The 22,933-nt window shown below is 26.6% G+C and overlaps 2 protein-coding genes and 2 pseudogenes across 3 annotated transcripts in view; 1 reads left to right on the top strand and 3 right to left on the bottom strand.

Moving 5' to 3' along the window:
• The window catches only part of LOC149062218 (uncharacterized), a 510,544-nt pseudogene that overhangs the window by 437,171 nt on the left and 50,440 nt on the right, over positions 1-22,933 (bottom strand). The gene's annotated exons all lie outside the window — the stretch shown is intronic.
• LOC149062220 (uncharacterized) overlaps positions 1-22,933 on the bottom strand; it is a 204,454-nt gene that overhangs the window by 134,927 nt on the left and 46,594 nt on the right. The gene's annotated exons all lie outside the window — the stretch shown is intronic.
• On the top strand, positions 15,474-17,184 carry LOC149062225 (uncharacterized). Its single transcript, XM_089221584.1, has 6 exons — positions 15,474-15,484; positions 16,237-16,388; positions 16,470-16,592; positions 16,672-16,746; positions 16,815-16,919; positions 17,003-17,184. The coding sequence occupies exons 1-6, from the start codon at positions 15,474-15,476 to the stop codon at positions 17,182-17,184; spliced, it is 648 nt and encodes a 215-aa protein (XP_089077710.1).
• On the bottom strand, positions 19,469-22,719 carry LOC149062224 (E3 SUMO-protein ligase ZBED1-like; annotated as a pseudogene).

The raw sequence follows: 22,933 nt of genomic DNA, 5'->3' as shown, positions 1-22,933 counted from the left end.
TATATTAAAAAAATACAATTTAGATATTTCATATTTACGTGGACAATCATATTGTCTGGCGTTTATTCTGGTCTTCAAGCTAGGATCCGTGAAATTGCACCTTTGGCTGATTTTATTCCGTGTTCAGCTCATTCACTTAACTTGATTGGATCTTATGCGGCTAGTTGTTGTAAAGAAGCTAATTCATTTTTTTGTTTTATCCAGAATGTGTATACCTTTTTTTCAGCTTCTACTCACCGTTGGGATCTACTTAAAATTAATTTGACATTGAAAAATCTATCTGAAACGAGATGGTCATCGCGATATGATGCCTGCAAAGCTCTTATTGATAACTGGGGAATCGTGAAGCAAACTTTAGTTGACATATCAAACAATTTAAATGAAAAATCTATTACATGTAATGAAGCTCGTGGTTTACTTCATGCAATGAATCGTCTTGAAACTACATTTATGTTGTTATTTTGGGGAGACCTACTACAACGATTAATGCCATAAGTAAATTTTTACAATCAGTTAATATTGATATTTGTACGGTTTGTGAACATTACAATTCATTAATAAAGTATGTTTCAAATCTCAGGAACGATGAAATGCTTTTACAATATCAAGAAAAAGCATTAACAAAATGTGATGTAAATGTTTATGGAACAACTTCTAAACGTAAAAGAAAAAGAAACAAAAAGAATGATGAAATAGTTGATCTAGAAGAAGTTGATTTGCCTAGTGATGTAGAATTCAAAGTCAATACATATTATGTAATTTGTGACTCTATAATTAATGAATTAACTACTAGAAAGTTGGCATATGATAATGTTATAACGAAGTACAGTTTTTTTTTAAAACTTGAAGTAATGAAAACATCAGAAGTATATGTATCAGCTGAAAATTTATATTTGATGTACAAAAGTGATTTAGATGAAACTTTTATAAATGAGCGCATCCATTTCCAAAGTCATCTACAAAATATAAAATATTATCCTAAAAGTATAATTGATATGAGTACCATGATGAAAAAACATGAGTTGGAGGATATTTTTCCATATGTGAGTATACATCATTACGTATGTTTCTTTGTACTCCAGCAACTAATTGTACCGCAGAGCGGTCATTTTCGACACTTAGACGTATAAAAACATATCTAAGGTCAAATATAACCACAGACAGACTGAATGCATTGGCATTTTTAAATATTGAATCTCAATTAACTCATCAGCTTAATTATAGCGACATAATTGAAGATTTTGCCAAAAATCAATTATTTATATAATTTTATTTAGCTTGTGTCATTTTTTATTTTTTCAATTGACATATTATTACTTTTGATGTGCTTAGACGGGTAACAATCAATATTAAATGTTAAATGCATATATGTGAATGTGACACACCCTTTATGGTTTCATTTTCTGTTTTGAAAAGAGTAAAAACATATCTCCGTTCATCATTAGGAAATAAAAAAACATCATCTTTATCCATATTGTGCATGGAGTCTAAAGTTGTAAAAAGTATTGATTGGAGTACTTTAGTCCAGATATTTGCCAAAGATAAAGCAAGTAAAAAATTATAAAATATTGTTTGGTATTTTTATATATTAATTATTAATGATTAATTTGTTATCAATATTTTTAATTAAAATAAATTAATAATTATATATGTATTAAATATTGTATATTATATTTTAGTTAGTTTTCGTGGTGTGTGGTAATATGGAGATTTATGTAATAAGAAAACGATTAATAGTTAAATTGTAGAGAAGGGGCTCTGGTTGCGAATAGCAATGAAAGTTAATAATATATTAGTTCAATTTTATCTTAGGCTGTTTTTAGACGGTTAGTAATATTTTTTCTATGAAACGGTGAAAATGACGGCAATAACATCAACATCATATTATTATTATTAATATGAGATTATCAATAAGATTATTTTATCTAATACCAGTTACCACTGACTATAATATGAAAATAAAGCCTATGCTAATACCACTGATTATAATTACTATAAAAGTGTAATTGTAAATTTGTAATATATTATTTACTATTTATAATCTACCTTATATTCTTATCTCGACGCTTTCAACAGTTTCAGCCACGATTATCATTTATCAAATGTCATTGATTAGGTACTTCATTACTTTATTGAACATTAACATTAAACATTGCGGTCAGCACATGCTCAACCAAGACCACTCGCACACCAGTCACCACCCTAATATTGGTGGTACAATGCACCAAAAACGGTATACTCAAACCGTCATAGACCGCCGCCAATATTATTAAATATTATTTATAATCAACTATTGAACAATATTTAATGTAAAAACAATAACTAATAAGTTCTATAAACGTTACATACTATTATATTATTATGTAAACCAAAATATTAATCATATTTTTGCCAATAGCAGAGAACAATTACTAATTTAATTTGATTTAATTTAAATTAACAATTTAGCTATTTAATTCTTAAATATAGCAACGAGCGTGTTATTGTCTTATTGAGTGTAATTGGCTTATCATGCACAGGTGGAAATGTCTCCATCGGTTACTGGTATAATATAATGTGTGTGTTATATTATTTCTTACCATAATGCTTGGTACCCAAGTTGGATCCAACTACATACCCACCCAAACAATTTCCTCCATGACGTCTAGGCGTCATTAAACCCCTTTCACCACGCCATTGAACACGTCCCTAAGGTGACATTAGAAGTAACAAATTGGTTAACCAATCTGGACATCAAATTTAAATTATTGCAAATAAACTACTGATTTCACTAATAAACCATTATATGTATATAAACAAAATAACATTGTTAAATTGTAGTTAAATATGCGATAAGCATCGTAAACAATATGCATATTGGTACAAATGGTACACTATAAAATCCTCGAAAACGAACTTTAAAATTCAAAATTCCAATTATTCAATTATTGATATTGTAAATTATTTAAACTGAAATACTCACAAGATTTCGAAATAAATATAAGTACTTATTATATATTACAGTTGATGGAAAAACATAATAATTCGTTCGAAGCTTGATATGGGGTGACGGTGTTTAAATACATGTGTATTGTGTTTAAAAGCCTTTAAATCTTGGGGAAAATTAACTTCACTAGGAGCTTTGTCCGATTAATCTGATTAGTTGAAAATATGAATAATTATTTGGTAAACAAGTCTTATTTGCCCTTACTGCATATCAGGCTCTTAAAATTTAATTTATTTTACTGTATTATACATTTACTTGTATTATTTACATGTACTTATATTATACATCATACTCCAACCAGTGCCGCATTTAGACATTTTGCGCCCCGGTGCAAAAAAAAACGACGCCCTTCCTATAGAAAATATAAGAGATAGATCCTCGTGAACCTTTAAAATTTTAAGCAAAGAAAAGAATATGTGTTTTACTGTTTTTTTTATAATATTGTTTAATAATTACATGATCCCCCTGCCCTCTCGACGTAGATATATTTAAATGTATACCACTTAACCACTATTTATAATATATAATTTTTTTTTTTTTTTACATATTTAGGTACATGATGAATAAATATAAGAAAATCATATAAACTATGTAAATTAATATTATATTTTATATAAGTACAATGTATTAACAATTTTAATAAAAACAATGTAATAATATAATATAATATTTGCTTGTATAGATAGGTACTTAAATTTTTCTTCTACTTTGTAGTGTTGCAAATTCATGAATAACGTCATCAAACTCAATGTTAGCTGTTATATCAGATTCTATGTTCATAATTGCTAAATAATTAAGCCTTTCTTCAGTGGTACAAGACCTCAGATAAGTTTTAACACGCTTCAAGCACGAGAATGACCGTTCTGTCGAGCAATTACTGACAGGAATACATAACAGCATTCTGAGAGATACATCTATAAGGGTACATACCTATTAAATCATTTTTCCTCAAAAAACTACACATATCCTGAATAGTTTTAGGAGCCTTATCACCAATACTTAATAAGTGACTGCTAAAATGAACATATTCATTAGCAAATAAGGTGCTGAGATCATCTTTGTATTCATTTCTAAGTACTTCAGCATTCTTTCGGACTTGAATTGATGTCATCTCTGTTAATTTGAAAAAAAAATTGTAATCTATAAGTAGATTTTCATATTTTTCATTTCTTTTTTCTAATTGTGATCGCAGTTGATCAATTATGACAAAATAGGTATTAACTTTAAAATATGAATATTCAACTGTTGTATCTTTGATGGCCCTTCATCAAAAAATTGTTTTCTTATTTTTGATCGTTTAGTACTGGATTGAAACTTTTTAATTTTACTTTTTTCAATTGCACATTGTTTAAAATAATCATAATTTTCATCGGAACGTAAATCAATGATATAAGTTATTAATGATTTATACAATTCACATACTACACCCAAATCGATATTGACAGATTGTAATTTCTTGTTAGTAATGTTCTAGCGGTGTAATATTTGACCCCAGAATATAGATAGAAATGCAGTTTCTAAATTATTTAGTTTATTGATAATTCCTTTAGCTTCATTTCGTGTAAGTATTTTCTCAGTATCATCATTTATTATTAGATTTAATGCATTAATGATTAAAGACCAGTTTTTGTTTAGAGATTGGCAAGCATCATCTCTGGCAGACCATCGTGTTTCAGAAAGTCCTTTAATAGATGTGTTTAGAATTTTCCAGCAGTGAGTAGAAGCTGTGAAAAATGTGTAAACATTTTGAAGTACATCAAAAAATAAGACAGCTTGAGTACAACAATCCACTGCATTGGTTCCTACCAAATTAAGGGAATGAGCAGAGCATGGTACAAATTTTGCCAAAGGATTGACTTCTTTAATTTTTGCTTGCAGTCCAGCATAAATTCCAGACATATTGCTAGCGTTGTAGTAGGATTGGCCTCGAAGATATTCAATATTTAAGTCATATTTTTTAAATACACTAAATACAGCATTTGCCATATCTTCTGCTTTATGTCCTATTTGATCTAAAAAACATAAAAATCTTTCGACAGGTTCACCTTTATTGTTGACATATCGAACACAAAAAGAAAGTTGGTCGATATGTGATATGTCTGGTGTAGAGTCAACATTGATTGAGAAATATCGAGAAGCTTTAACTTCTTGAATAATTGTATTTAATACTTGTCTAGACATTATGCTGATAAATTGCTCATATACATTATATGATATGTACGAGTATGATGTATTACCTTTTCCTGGATTTCCATAAGTTTCTAAATGGTTTGATAAGAAAGAATCAAACTCAGCCAATAATTCGAGGGCCATAAGAAAATTACCATTGTTATTACATCCTATTTTTGAAGTTGCTCCTCTAAATGCCAATCCCCTGGATGATAAACGTTTAACAACAGCCACAACTCGTTTTAATATATTTACCCAGTATGTACGTTGAGTTTCTATTTGTCTCACCACATTATTGTCAATCCGACCAAGTGTATTGCCACGATCTTTCATTTTTATGATATTAGAACGGTGATTTGAAGAATTAGTGTGTTCTAATATACGCTCCTCAGCTTTTTGCCAATTAGAAAAACCAGTTGTAGCAAATGCTGATTTGTTACCAAATAAAAGACATGGACAGCAAAAAATAACACCTTTGCTCTCAGAGTACATCAAAAAGTCTCGTTTCAATTTTTCTCCATTTTTTAAAGTGACCTGAAGATAGCTTAAATTAAAATACATGTAGTAGGTTTTATTAACACCTTTTTGAATTTTAATATAGGCTCTTTTTGACTTTGAAAAATTCATACTGGACACATTTTGAGAAAAACCATGAATACACAAATAATCTCGAGTAGAATTGTTTATGGACCATAGAGCTGGATCAGATCTAATAACATAATAATATATTAATATGGCATAATATATAAATGTTTTCAATTGTATTTCAGAGAGGTGTATTTTTATATATACAACAGAATTATCAAAAAGGAGACATTTTGGTTTAATTAAAGCTAACCATATAATAAATTAAGTATTTTGTATATGGACTTTTATAAATGAATATTTATAAATAATTAACAAATAATTACAGTAGGTAAATAACATTTTAGAACTTTAATATAATTAATTTAAAAGTTTAATACTTTTTAGTTTTTATCTCTAAGATTAGATTCTATAACTTGACAATCCGTTTCAATTTTACTACCATTGCAAACAGGCTTTGGTACTTTTGAAATTTTTTTCTGGTCTATCTCTTGACATTCCATTTCAATTTCATTAGGATCTTCTGTTTTAAAATATATTATTTTTAATTTTAATACAAATATAGAACCAAAATTATATAAAATATTAGCTTACTACCATTGCAAACAGTCTCTGGTACATTTGAAATTTTTTTCTGATCTATCTCTTGACATTCCATTTCAATTTCATTAAGGTCTTCTGTTTAAAATATATTATTTTTAATTTTAATACAAATATAGAACCAAAATTATATAAAATATTAGCTTACTACCATTGCAAACAGTTTCTGCTACTTTTGGAAATGTGCTTGTATCTGATTGTTTAATGCTAAGCTCAAGTAATTCTGGGACTTCTGTTTTTTAATATAATATTATTAATAGAAATAAAAACATTTAAATACTTCTTTATGAATAAATTAGTTATGATATGAGTTAGTATTATACAATAATACAATTATATTCTAATATGATAAGTCATTTTTTTTTTTTTTTTTTTGGTAAACAGGGAAATAAACTAAACGGAGATGTCAGTCATGCTATTTAATTCATAAATAATAAATATTTTAGTAAAATACTCAGATTATTAATTGTTTGTATCATTACCTATATCGTATCGTATCTGATTAATAGGTACATAGCCACATAGGTATATTGTAACTTTACATTAGTATAACTTATATTATATAGTGTATATTTACTTTCAACTGTAGAAGATGTTTTTTCTCGAAACATGTCTTGAATTTTTCTGCATTTGTTAATAACATTAAGTTCATTTTTGTGTTTTAACAAAGTTTTTTTACGATTTTGAAATCCACTTAACTTTTTTTTGCCGGTCAAAATTAATATAATATTAAAAAAAAATATAGGTAATAAATAAAACGTTTAAACAGCGCCGAGTAGTAAAGGAAATAAAATACCTAATACGGGAATACGGGATCACTAATCACATTGGCATCATTCACAAATACTGAGGATTAAAACGCTCAAGTTTGTTTAGTTTGTTGACTAAGTAATAATTGTATTTTTGTAATAACTAATAACGCACACCACCCGGCACCCGCGATAACAAAATATGCCGTATTATAAATAATTATAATGTCTATTGACAATTTGACATACGAGTAATCATACCATATTTGGGAAAACGATTTGGGTTATTAATAATATTATCGATCGTTGATAGCTATAATATTGCTATAAATACATTAGTTACATTAGTTGTTATCTTTAATCTTACAAACAGTACAATACATTAACATTAAACATATTAATATAAATATATGTATATAATATATACATATATATATATATATATATAATATATTATATGATACTGTTATTAAAATAATTTAAATAAGAAGTTTATAAGCATATTGTTATAGTATATGATAATTATAATATATTATTAAATATTTACACATAATAAATTTATTAAATTAAGTAAAACATGATCTAGTGGAAACTATTCGAAAACCAATAATACCAAATAATAAAGAAACGTGTTAAAGCATATTGTTTCGATAATATACTACTAAGTGTAACACTACTGACATTGCTGTATTAATAAAAAAAGAAATATTATTGTATAAACTCTAATGATGTTAGATTCTAATTAACTTTAATGATGATAATAGCTAATATACTATATGTAATCTATGGGTGATATTAACAGAATATTGCATATAAAAATTATTTTATCTTTATGTAATAATTATTACAATGAATTTATTATAATATAAATGAATAAATATAATATACATCTTAAAATAAGGTAAGTGTAACACTACTGACATTGTATTAATAAAAAAAGAAATATTATTGTATAAACTCTAATGATTTTTAGAGTTCATTACATTATTTGATAGGTTTTTACCCAAATTGTTTGGTCTTTTAGGCTTTCCTTTAGTGACATATTCTTTTGGTCTTCTTCCAGATGGTACCCTTTTTGAACCATGAGTTACTCCTTGTTTTCTCCTACTTATTGAAGTAGGCTGTACCCCGATTTTTCCCTTTCTTCTATTTAGTGAAGCTGCAGTCTTATTTAATGAATGAATAAATCCTACAAATTGTTGACTATTTTATAAATATATGTATATAATATATATATACAGGGTGATTTTTTTATCATGAACCAGTTAATATCTCGGTAAGTATTAGGAATTTTAAAATAATTTTTTTTTTAAACTTTCTAGGTTTTACTATTTTACACTGTGTTACAATTTTCATAATTTTAACTACCTCCCTTATTAGATAAAACACTATCAACTTTAGATTTTCAAATGGTAATACCTATTTTTAATAACGAAAATCTATAAACATACTGAAAAAAATAATTTTAACGTTTACAGAATTTTATTTGAGTAATTAGTTTGCGACTTATTAATGCTTAAATATTCGTTCAATTTGCTGCTACTGGGCAATTTTACAAACCCAACAGTAAAAACCAGAAGTCAAAATGAAATTTTATCTCAATTTAACAATACCCATAACGGTCATTATCGATAATAACAAGATAGATAAACAATACCAATAAAAAAAAAAAAAAAAAAAAAAAAAAGGTGTCTTATCATCACTCCCACCCGAACGCCAAGTGTCGGTGAACGACTAGCCAGCAGAAGCGCAGCTGTATCAGCTATAAAGTATAAAAATAACATTTTAACATTTTACACTTTACCATCATGGTTACAAAATATATCACTGGTTACTGATTCCTGGTATACGATCTTATCACGTATTAGTAGATAGACGATAATAAATGTCGGTAAACCGTTTCTGAAAACATGTGGTTAATCGTTATTCGTTAATGTTAGTTTTCCATTATCAAGTATGGAATATTAATTATAAATTAATTACTATTCTTTGACTGTTTAACCAAAGAAAACGTTTTAAGTAAATACTATGTTATGTCGTTATGTGTATTATTTAAAATATAAATTTAAAGGTTAAGCCAATTATTCCAATGCATACCATACCACGAATAATAATACGTATCTTAATTCGTGATGCATACCTGTTATATTTTTTGATCGTGTTTTAATGTTGTATTTTGGTTAACAAATTTGAATTTAATTAAAAATATACCTCTTTCCAATCAGTAATATTATAAGGTATTTGGGAATCAGATTTCGTACTTTGCCGACACCTTATTTGTATAATTTATTGGTAAGTTCAATCCAAATTTAATACAGTATATTAGAATTTTATTTATTTTTTTATTAAATGATTTAAATACATATTATTGACAAATAATAACCATGGTTCAAATATTTTAATTTTATTTCAGTGGCAATTAGTAGAGTTTATATGATTAATCAAAAAATACAATGAACTATATGACTAGAAAGCTTAATTTGACCAGCAATTAATGCAAATTTACATTGCTTGCTACTGGTATCCGATGACTATAAATTAATATGGAATAAAAGAATAAAATATCCATATTTCTTTACATATTATATTTTAATCTTTAAACAATCTAAACAAATTATTATGTAAGTATGAATTTTTTTTATAAAATAAATAATTTGATATTTATCATAATTTTTGCTTATATTTTAGAAAATTAATTTTGTTTTCTTTCAAATTTCAATTGCAATTTGTAGTACTAACTTTTAATTCAAATATTTATAACAAGATTGGATGAACAAATACAATTTGTTATTGTGGTTAGTCACAGCATAGTACATCTCAACTGATAACTTAATAAGTATGGATAAACAATGTTTTTATACAATAAATCATTTCTATAAATAACTTAATGTTTTTTTTTCAGTTTCATTCAGATGAAAAAAGAAAACAGCGCAGCATCAAGACCGCAACTACTTCTATATTTGTAACATTTGTTGATTGTCACATTAATTGTTAATTTTATGTTTAAATAATTAAGTTAAGTTAAGTTATTGATTTACTATTTTCTATAATTAGGGCTATGGAGTTTTTATTAACCTAAATTGGTAAATTGAAAATTTTTTTTGAATACGGTAGTGCCAGTTTTACGTAATATTAAAAGATTTTTATATCATAAAATATTAATTAAAAATTAACATAATTTCAAAAATAAGTGTAAAATTGAATAATTTTTTAAAACATCCATAGCCCTAAAAATATGTTGCAATCTAGAGTAGATAATACATATAAAGTATGTTTAATGTTCATTTAATTTTTATTAATTTATCTAGGGTAGTGGACATGTTAAGTGTTAATATTTTTTATTAGTTATGACCTTACCCAAATCCTGCAATAACTTGCACTACGGAAATTTGTTCATACTCTAGTAAAATTATTGATAACTAATGTGTTTATTTCCTTAGATAATTTAGTAATGAATTAATGTCCATTATTTGTCTATTCACACACAACTACACAAGTTATTTTTAATATGAAATGCAAATTATACACTATATAAAAAATATATCCCTGAATATTTAATATTTATAAATGGAAAGTCGGGTAGGCACTATGAACAACAGGCCCTGGGCCTATAGCCTCGCATCAGATTGACTCACTTCCTCAATGCACAAAACATGTAATCAAAATGACTTACCTATTCTATTTTTTTTTTTTTTTAGTATACACAGATTGATTTGTAATTATTTATTTTTAATGAAATGAAAACCTTAAATGACAGGAGCTTTGTAAACATATTATATAACTTAAAAAAAAAAAAAAAAGGAATGTGTGAATAGACCTTTAACTACTTTAGTCTTGGCTCTAAATCTTGAATCCAAGTACATAAATAATACATTTTTATCTGCATATTTATAAATTATTTTTCTAAATACATAGAAATTGTTGATTTACTTTGTTTTAAAATGAATATATGTTATCTGTTTAGTATAATCATTTACTATAGAAATTAAGATACACCATACTGTTTTTAAAAAATATTTATTTTGTAATTTACTCGTCAATCTGATATAGAAATATAAATTATATTAAATAAACACATATGTATTATGTATAATTAACAAATAATAAACTTAAATAAATTAACAAAATATACAACATAATATCTTCTTAACATAAAGCATTGGGTTTTCCAAATTTATTTAATTTTAGTTATCTAAGTTTGTAACCTATATGTATACCTACATATCAATATAAAACATAATTGATTTAATGATGAATATGACATGTTTCACACACATAAAAAAGATAAAGGTACCTATCTATCTCATACATTTATAGTACTATTGGTTTTTCACATTTTATCTGTTCTCCGTTGAGTTAACATCTCACAGAGTTACTTTTAAATATATTACTTTTCTGTTAAATATAAATACTACAATGTTCTACTCTATACCTGAAAAAATGGATATGTGGTCATGCTTCATCGAATGTGGAAAAAATAAAAGGAAGGCCGCTTTATTGTACAGCCAACGATTTGGGCTTGAGAGGCAAGTTCCAAATTCTAGTATTTTTTCAAGATTGGAAAAAAACTTAAAATCTACTGGAAGTTTCAATAAAAATAAAAATATGAAATGTACTAAAACTACGGAAGAATATTCCCAAATTGTATTGCAAAAATTAGAAGAAAATCCTAATACATCTTTAAGAATAGTATCGAGTAAGTTGACACATATACATTTATATATTTGAGCTTGAGGTCTTCTCTGGCACAGTAAATTCTCAAACACTTATTGCCTGGTTTCCATATTATGATCAAATGTGTACTCCAGTTAATTTTTTAGGCCCATATAATCGTAACTGATAATCTATGTACCCCGAGTATGATTTGATTCAGTTCAATTATGTTTTATGCAATTTTATTAGTTGTGTTTTGTGTTTATTTCACATAAACATTGATGCAATTCTGCCAAACTATATCTCATTTTTTTGTAAATCAAGCATAAAATTATTGTTATTTATTAATTATCTTGTTTTATTATTATTTGTTTAGAAGAAGTAGGAATTTCTTATAGTTCAGTACAGAAGATTGCCAAAAAAAATAAATATTTGTGTTTATTTAATATAATTTATATTTCTATATCAGATTGACGAGTAAATTACAAAATAAATATTTTTTAAAAACAGTATGGTGTATCTTAATTTCTATAGTAAATGATTATACTAAACAGATAACATATATTCATTTTAAAACAAAGTAAATCAACAATTTCTATGTATTTAGAAAAATAATTTATAAATATGCAGATAAAAATGTATTATTTATGTACTTGGATTCAAGATTTAGAGCCAAGACTAAAGTAGTTAAAGGTCTATTCACACATTCCTTTTTTTTTTTTTTTTAAGTTATATAATATGTTTACAAAGCTCCTGTCATTTAAGGTTTTCATTTCATTAAAAATAAATAATTACAAATCAATCTGTGTATACTAAAAAAAAAAAAAAATAGAATAGGTAAGTCATTTTGATTACATGTTTTGTGCATTGAGGAAGTGAGTCAATCTGATGCGAGGCTATAGGCCCAGGGCCTGTTGTTCATAGTGCCTACCCGACTTTCCATTTATAAATATTAAATATTCAGGGATATATTTTTTATATAGTGTATAATTTGCATTTCATATTAAAAATAACTTGTGTAGTTGTGTGTGAATAGACAAATAATGGACATTAATTCATTACTAAATTATCTAAGGAAATAAACACATTAGTTATCAATAATTTTACTAGAGTATGAACAAATTTCCGTAGTGCAAGTTATTGCAGGATTTGGGTAAGGTCATAACTAATAAAAAATATTAACACTTAACATGTCCACTACCCTAGATAAATTAATAAAAATTAAATGAACATTAAACATACTTTATATGTATTATCTACTCTAGATTGCAACATATTTTTAGGGCTATGGATGTTTTAAAAAATTATTCAATTTTACACTTATTTTTGAAATTATGTTAATTTTTAATTAATATTTTATGATATAAAAATCTTTTAATATTACGTAAAACTGGCACTACCGTATTCAAAAAAAATTTTCAATTTACCAATTTAGGTTAATAAAAACTCCATAGCCCTAATTATAGAAAATAGTAAATCAATAACTTAACTTAACTTAATTATTTAAACATAAAATTAACAATTAATGTGACAATCAACAAATGTTACAAATATAGAAGTAGTTGCGGTCTTGATGCTGCGCTGTTTTCTTTTTTCATCTGAATGAAACTGAAAAAAAAACATTAAGTTATTTATAGAAATGATTTATTGTATAAAAACATTGTTTATCCATACTTATTAAGTTATCAGTTGAGATGTACTATGCTGTGACTAACCACAATAACAAATTGTATTTGTTCATCCAATCTTGTTATAAATATTTGAATTAAAAGTTAGTACTACAAATTGCAATTGAAATTTGAAAGAAAACAAAATTAATTTTCTAAAATATAAGCAAAAATTATGATAAATATCAAATTATTTATTTTATAAAAAAAATTCATACTTACATAATAATTTGTTTAGATTGTTTAAAGATTAAAATATAATATGTAAAGAAATATGGATATTTTATTCTTTTATTCCATATTAATTTATAGTCATCGGATACCAGTAGCAAGCAATGTAAATTTGCATTAATTGCTGGTCAAATTAAGCTTTCTAGTCATATAGTTCATTGTATTTTTTGATTAATCATATAAACTCTACTAATTGCCACTGAAATAAAATTAAAATATTTGAACCATGGTTATTATTTGTCAATAATATGTATTTAAATCATTTAATAAAAAAATAAATAAAATTCTAATATACTGTATTAAATTTGGATTGAACTTACCAATAAATTATACAAATAAGGTGTCGGCAAAGTACGAAATCTGATTCCCAAATACCTTATAATATTACTGATTGGAAAGAGGTATATTTTTAATTAAATTCAAATTTGTTAACCAAAATACAACATTAAAACACGATCAAAAAATATAACAGGTATGCATCACGAATTAAGATACGTATTATTATTCGTGGTATGGTATGCATTGGAATAATTGGCTTAACCTTTAAATTTATATTTTAAATAATACACATAACGACATAACATAGTATTTACTTAAAACGTTTTCTTTGGTTAAACAGTCAAAGAATAGTAATTAATTTATAATTAATATTCCATACTTGATAATGGAAAACTAACATTAACGAATAACGATTAACCACATGTTTTCAGAAACGGTTTACCGACATTTATTATCGTCTATCTACTAATACGTGATAAGATCGTATACCAGGAATCAGTAACCAGTGATATATTTTGTAACCATGATGGTAAAGTGTAAAATGTTAAAATGTTATTTTTATACTTTATAGCTGATACAGCTGCGCTTCTGCTGGCTAGTCGTTCACCGACACTTGGCGTTCGGGTGGGAGTGATGATAAGACACCTTTTTTTTTTTTTTTTTTTTTTTATTGGTATTGTTTATCTATCTTGTTATTATCGATAATGACCGTTATGGGTATTGTTAAATTGAGATAAAATTTCATTTTGACTTCTGGTTTTTACTGTTGGGTTTGTAAAATTGCCCAGTAGCAGCAAATTGAACGAATATTTAAGCATTAATAAGTCGCAAACTAATTACTCAAATAAAATTCTGTAAACGTTAAAATTATTTTTTTCAGTATGTTTATAGATTTTCGTTATTAAAAATAGGTATTACCATTTGAAAATCTAAAGTTGATAGTGTTTTATCTAATAAGGGAGGTAGTTAAAATTATGAAAATTGTAACACAGTGTAAAATAGTAAAACCTAGAAAGTTTAAAAAAAAAATTATATTAAAATTCCTAATACTTACCGAGATATTAACTGGTTCATGATAAAAAAATCACCCTGTATATTTATATATATATATATATATATTATATGATACTGTTATTAAAATAATTTAAATAAGAAGTTTTAAATTTTCACAAGTGAACAAATTTAAAATTTCTGACCACAACATTTTGGCGCCCCCTAATTACTGGTACCCGGGGGCGCCCGGGGCAGTTGTAGCCAGTGCCCCCCCCCCTCCTAAATGCGGCACTGACTCCAACGTACCAACTATCTATGTACAAAGATGATTTTATATAATTTAACACTACAATACAAATGTGTATTTTCTGTTTTTATTTCAATTTACGATTTTGAATGTGAGAGAAACTCAAAGCGTATAATATGATGCACATCCGGAACACGGCTTATAATAAAAGGTCTATATATTCCTTTGTCTGAAGAATAGATAAATCAATAAGGATAAATGTCATGCGAACGACAACGGATGTCTTATGTACCCTATACCCATTGTATACACATATGTACAAATGGTACGTATTATATTACTTTGTATGTTTGAAAATCGAAGACCACAGCAGAGTAGAGGTATTTTAGACCTTTATAAACATATTATAATGGGACATTGCCACATGGGTATTATTTTTGTCGTCACGTCTGCAGTGTGCAGTGGCTTCGTGAAGACGGTACTATTGTTAACATTCTGCATTCAGTATACTAGCTAACAATGGATATTACCTGTAAGAAAAATAATCCATAATGGATTTAATATATTTATTTATATAATTTTATTTACCTTGAGTCATTTTTTATTTTTTAAATTGACATATTATTACTTTTGATGTCCTTAGACGGGTAACAATCAATATTAAATGTGAGTCACCAGAACGGAATTCATTTACAGAAACGATCATATCATATATCTATATTTTTCCGTTTTTACGTAAATTGGTAGATTATTAGTCAACAAAAAATGTGCGTGTATGTATACTGCGCGTCGATCCATGAGCTGAGCTTGGCGATCTTTGTTAATATTATATATATATTGTTATTTATATACAAATATAATACATATAGACATATGTCAACAACAATTAAAAATTCAACGCAGGGGTTTGACTAATGTGTGTGCAGTATAATTTGTGATGCTATTATAACTAACGTAATATACATATTATATAATATATTAATAATTTTATTAGAATGTTAAGTGTAAAATATTAATTTACGTAAAAACTGATTATATTTCGTAGTATAAATAAATAATTTTTTGTTACACTGATAGGTGTGGAATTTGGTTAAAAAATTGTCAACTGCCAGCTGAAACTTTATCACAAAAAAATATTAAGTTGTGTGGAAAACATTTTGAAAAAAATTTGTTTTTAAATTATTTGGAGAACAGATTAAAACTAGATGCTATACCTACACTATTTCCAGGTGTGTAAGAAATAATATGACATTCATCAGCAATAACTTTCTAATCACATTTTATTTTTTATTTATATTCAGATAAAAAAGATGATTGTGATGTGGGTACATGCTTAGAGTTGTTGTCTAGTGACAAAGTTGAAATTGTTTCCAGTTCAACTAAATCTGTGTCTTGTGGCTCAAATACTCCACTTAAAATTACTGATGATCCTGGTAAATATATTTTTATTTTTTATATTTATTTTTAAAATTTGTTATTATTACTTAGTAACAAAGAACTTTATACATTCAGGTTGTTCAAAATCAAAAACTACTGAAACATATAGCAGCGATGAAATACTAGCTCTTCCATTGTCTAGTTCACCTTGTAATTAATATGATTTTTATAAAAATTTATAATAATTGTTTAATATAATGTGTTTAAATTTTGTCAAGTAGTACATGATAGTATTATTGACTACACGGTTTCTTCTGGGACATCATCATCTTTTTCAAGTGAAAAATCTAGATTAGATTCTCCTTTAGATTTCATACGCCCTAGTAAGATTTAATCAAACAATTTTACTCAATTGTATATTTATACTTTACTGTATGCTTACTAACATCTTATAAATATTATTTAGGTTTTTCAAAAGGTTGTCAAACGCTAAAAGCCTGGTTTGAAAAAACACCTAGAAAAGTTTTGTTACGGCAACAGTTGAAACATGAGAAAGAAGCTCGTCTTAAAGCTGAAAAAACAATTCTGGGCTTGAGCAATCAGTTAACTGTTGTGTGTTTAATACTGTTGACAATTTTCTCTTTGTGAACAACATTTGTCACCCAGTGCACTAACTATTGTGAAAACTCATATTATGTACAAAACAAGAAACCCTCATGGATACAGGTACACAAACGATATAAAACAATTAGCATTAACAATCTACTTCTTAGGTCCATCTGTATATAGGTTTTTGAAAAATACACTAAGTCTACCTTCTGTTAGAACTTTAAGAAGAGTTACTTCAAAATATGAATTGATTCCAGGGTTAAATGATTTTTTATTTGAATTTGTTAAATTCAAAATTTCAAACTTTAAAACTGAGGCCCTTGACTGCGTCTTATGTGCTGATGAAATGTCATTAAAAACTCATTTATATTATTCACTTCCTAAAGATGAAATTATAGGATTTCATCAGACAAATCTCACTAAAACTTATGAGGCAGCAAAGTACGCATTAGTTTTAATGATAAGGGGAATTAATGTATCATGGAAACAGTCAATAGCATAGTTTTTTGTGTCTGGAACTTGCCGAAACCCAGATTTAATTTATATTATAATGTGTACCATAAAAAAATTGTTAAATATTTCTTTAAATGTTAAAGCATTTATCACTGACCAAGGCTCAAATTTTGTTAGCTTTAGTAAAAGTGTTTATGTTAGCTCACAATGTCCTTATTTTACAGTTAACGGTAAAGAGATTGTATATTTGTTTGCTCCGCCACATTTGTTAAAGTCAACACGTAACATGTTTTTCAAACATCATTTTTGTATTGATGATGAACTCACTGATAACAAATATATCATACAATTTTATAATGAGGATAGCAAACTTAATTTAAGATTAGCACCTAAGCTTACTCATGCTCACATAAATCCAAGACCATTTGAAAAAATGCGAGTCTATTTGGCAGCCCAAAATTTAGTCAATCGGTAGCTGCTGCAGGAATGAACACTCACTTAGAATTGGGTTTTGGGTAAATTACCGTTAGAGTCAAAATGTACAATTAATGTTATTGATAAAATGGATAAACTATTTGACATTTTTAATTCAAGTAAAGTTCCAAACAGCAAATCCTTCAGAAGACCTTTTAAAAATACTTCAATTCAAATAGAACATCTTTCTATGATGCTTTCATTTAAAAAAAAAAATAAAAGTTATTACAAAGATAAATGGTACAGATGTGACTAGCAAGATGAATTACATAAACGGTTGGCTGATATCCATTAATGGATTGTTAAAGTTGTGGGTTTCATTAGGGGTGCACGATTGTTTTTTTTCTTAAATAATCGATTGTTTTTTAAATACTTTATAATAATCGATTAATCGATTATTATTGATTTTATATTATAATTGTTAATCAAACATACGCGAGTCGATTAACCGATCAATTGCGAGTCGATTAATCGATCAATCGTGAGTAGATTAATTGATCAATCGTGAGTAGATTAATCGATATGTTACTTAATTAATTTATGTAGCTATTTACAATTTATCAATTCAAGAATTCAGCAGATAGGAATATAGGATCGTTATAGTGGAAATGATAAACATTAAACGTACCTAATCGTACCTAATATATAAATATGTTATCAGCTAGACATTGTGGACTGTGGTGCAGGTGGACAGAGTGTCAGACTACTCAGACCGATATTATTATTATAACTTAATATGTTGTTTATGTTATCAAATTAATTATTTATGTTGTCAAACTGTTAACTTTGTTATAGGTAAGGAAAAATAATTATATACAAAATGTTTACTCCCTATGCACTTATGCCTTATACAACATGTTTAACCAACTGTTTTTGTTATATAGTAATGAGAATTTCTCGTTTACTAATAAAATATAAGATATAAATTTAAAATACTTGTAGAGTATTAGGTGAATTTTTAAACTTAAACTTCTACAACATAATGTATGCTAATAAAATATATCAATACGTTTAGTCACATGTCTCATATTCATATAGATATAAGTTAAAAGGTTAGATACTTAGATAATTAGAATAGATACATTAATTAACAAAGTTATAATACTTATTTTATTTAAATAATTCTAAAATAACATTTACTTGTAGTCTTGTACTCTTGTCACTTGTTGTTTTAATATTAAATAATAATCTCAAATTCTCCACAAGTAGGTATTTAACAAATTATATAAGTAGTTAAAAATATAAAATAAAAATGTAAAACCTTTTTTTTTAAAATAATTTGAATTTAAACATTAAAAACATAACCTTCTAGTCAACTGAAGTTTAAAAAAATTAAAAATTACTTTTTGGCATAAACTGATAACATAAATTTACAATAGTAAAATAATTGTATTTATTAAATAGGAATTGGAACATGGGCCTTATTTGCAGATAGAAAAACAAGTTGGCTAGCATGATCATTTGTAAGTGTAGCTCTATGATCTGTGACTATAAGACCTCCTTAGCTAAACACTCTCTCAGACGCCACACTAGTAGCTTGAATGGTAAGAAATTTTCTTGCAAGAATAGTTAAAAAAGGGTACATCGATGAATTTAAATTCCACCACTTTAGAGGATTTTGACAAAATGATATTGTAGGTAATCCTGTATAAAACTCAATTTCTTTCTCTATTTTATGCAGTGTAGTATCATTTTCCTAAATAAAACAAAATACAAATAATATGTAATAGCTAGTAGCACTGATCAGAATGGTTTAACTAGGTTTTATAGTCTTACTTGATTTGAAGATCGATCATTAGGAACATTTGTTTCTCCGAATATTGCAAGCAAGCCAGATTGTTTAGCTTTTTTAGATGGAGAACTATAGTCCATTGATGAATTATCAGTTCCATCTTCTTTACCATTATGCATTTCATTCCAAACCATCCAAGCACTGAGACATTCAGTTTTCATGGCATATTTTACAGATAGTTGATCAGTATCATTTATATATTTCATCTTAAATCGAGGATCCAGTACCATAGTAATTTTTAGTGCATCATTGTCATTATAACGATTATCGAGCAAATCCGAAATTGTGTTATACATTTCGTTTTTTAATTCAGCTGTATTTTCATTTGTGGATACCTCATTAATTTTATTTTTTATGTTATTAATTACTGGGTAGATAGCAGAAGCAGTAACATAGGTTTCCCCTGCTAAATTATCTGCAATTTCTCTAACAGGACTTAAAACCATTTCAATACGTTTTAAGACTTCAAACTCTTCATAATTTATTATACATTTTTTATATTCTCCTTTTTTGTAGGTACGTAAAAAACTTGATAAAGCTAATTCTTGGGTAATAACAACTTTAATTAAATCAAGAAGAGACCACCATCTGGTTTTTGAATATGACGGAAACTTTATACATTTTAAACAAAATCGTTCTTGTTCAGTTTTTAAATTCTTACTGCCTGCCAGCTATGTGCAAAAATATTTTGAATTTTTTTTACTTTTACAACAATTACATTCACTTGTTGAAGAAGAAATATTCTTCCGACAGCTATGTTAAAAGCATGCCCAAAACATGGTGTATGAGTAATATTCAAATTTTTAACTGCTTTTAATACATTAGATCCATGGTCAGTTGTAAATGAATATATTTTTTTGCTTGGAATTTCAATATTATATTCCAAGAGTAACATAATCAATGCATCAGCTATATTGTCACCAGTATGATCTTCAATAAGTTCAATACATCCCAAACATATACAACCTGTAAAGTTAAAATTAAATAATTTAAATGAGTTAATAATATTAGGGCAATAAATTAATGACATAGAGGCTACAGATATAAAAATTACATTGAATGTTTGATTATTATTTTTTTTTCTTCAACGACAACAAAATTAAATAAAAAAAACTGATAAAATATTTAACGAAATTTTTAAACTATGATTAAAATAATTAGGGAGTATTTTGGTTTTTGTACATACCTAAATTAAAATCATTGTCAATATAATGACCTGTCAAAGCCATAAATGGCTGATTTGCTACTGATGTCCAACAGTCAGTAGTGAATGACATGAACAATGTATTTTTTGCGATAGTTTCAACATTGTCCTTAGTCACCTTGTAGAGATAAGGTTTCCTTGATTCAGTCATTGTTTTGCGGCTTGGAATTTTATAGCTAGCATTAAGGGCATTTGTATACATTTTAAATCCATCTTTTGTGACAATGCTATACGGCATCATATCTGTAGAAATGAAATAAGCTAGCACATTGTCAATTCTTGCCTGAGCAGTTGCAGTAAGTGTATAGGATGTAATTGGTAATTGGTTCATTTTTTTTTCATTTTTCATTTTTGAGCTGGTACTATTTACTGAACATGGAATTGTTGTTGCTGTTGATGAAAATGAACCCCTAAAAATAAAACTTGAGACATTAAACCAATTTAAGTTCACATTATATTTATAAGTAAATTATTACAGTAAATATTTTTGACATTATTAAACTAAATTATAATTTACCTAACCTAAACGTTTGTGTATTATATTTTAAAAATTTAAGTGTTAGCCTATAATATAAATAAAAATTGTATGATCCAACTTATCTAATATATATAATAGGTAGGTACCTACTAATAATTTGTTGAAAATCAGTTATTTAAAAATTTTAATTTTAAAAAGTAAAAAAGTAGGTATTCATATTTATATATGGCTATATTTAGTTAATTCCTTTAAGGATAGGTAGTTAAAAAATGCAACACGAATATGAAAATGAACAAAGTACCTAGGTGGCTAGGTCCTATTCTTTAAAAATATTAATTAAATAATTATAAAAACAAAACTTTTAGTTATATCTATTGCTAGTTATAATGAAAATAGTTACTCAGTCTTGAACTCTTGAATATTATATTTAATATTGTACTATTGTTTATTTATAATATTGGATAGTTAATAAATTTAAACAATATATTAGAGTAGGAATGTCATACTAGCTAGTAGCCGCTACTCGCTAGTCGTTGGCACCTATACCTTAGTACCTTACATATAAACATTTTTGTATAGGTACCTACCGATATTTATATTGAATAAAAAACTTAAACTTATTACTTAACATAAAACTTAAAAAAATAATTATAGATTATGAAAAAATGAATAAAACATTGTCAATCATTATTTATTCTTATTTAATGTCCCAAGTCCCAATAGGTAGTTTATTATTATTTGTGTTATAAATGTGACATTATTACGTTAACAATCGACCTATCACTGATCAGTATTCAGTATGCAGTACCCAGTTGTCAGTACTCAGTAGTCGGTACCCAACTTTACCCTACTTAAATAATTAATACTTAATAGATTACTTCTTAATATAATATCATAGTCCATAGATGGACAATATTTGTTACAAATAATACATATAAACAAAACTTACTCATCATCACATTCATCAATGTTAACTAACAACGAGGATGGCGATCCTGAAAGGCCTTTGCGCTGATCATCCAACTCTTTAAATTTTGGCTTGTGCTTGGACTGAAGGTGATTCCATAAATTCGTTGTATTTGTACCTGAATTGGCGTACGTCTTTTTACAGATTTGACATTGGGCACGTAAACCACAGTCAGTTTTAATAAAAACTTGCCACACTTCACTCATGATGTAAATTGAGGTAATAGGTAATTGAAAATTCGTAAATCGTAAACTAAATGTTACATTAATAATGACGTTATAATCATAGGTTAAAGAATAGTATGGAAATAGAATGGTTATTATAACTTATAATAATAATTGTAATGACGTTATTAATAAATGTAACAAATTTTGTATCTACAGAAGATATAAATAGCTCAATAGTCAACGTTTTCCAATG

This window comes from Diuraphis noxia, unplaced genomic scaffold (genome assembly GCF_037042655.1).
Source record: "Diuraphis noxia isolate RWA-SAM2 unplaced genomic scaffold, SU_Dnox_SAM2 contig0001, whole genome shotgun sequence".
NCBI classification, from domain to species: Eukaryota; Metazoa; Arthropoda; class Insecta; order Hemiptera; family Aphididae; genus Diuraphis; species Diuraphis noxia.
Note: the sequence above shows the minus strand (reverse complement) of the source record. Positions and strands in the feature narration are given on the sequence as shown.

Excerpts from the sequence above, each read along its gene's own strand:
- LOC149062225 (XM_089221584.1), top strand. Across the intron at positions 16,389-16,469 it reads TATACCTACACTATTTCCAG|ATGATTGTGATGTGGGTACA; the intron begins GTGTGTAAGAAA and ends CAGATAAAAAAG. Across the intron at positions 16,593-16,671 it reads TAAAATTACTGATGATCCTG|GTTGTTCAAAATCAAAAACT; the intron begins GTAAATATATTT and ends TTATACATTCAG.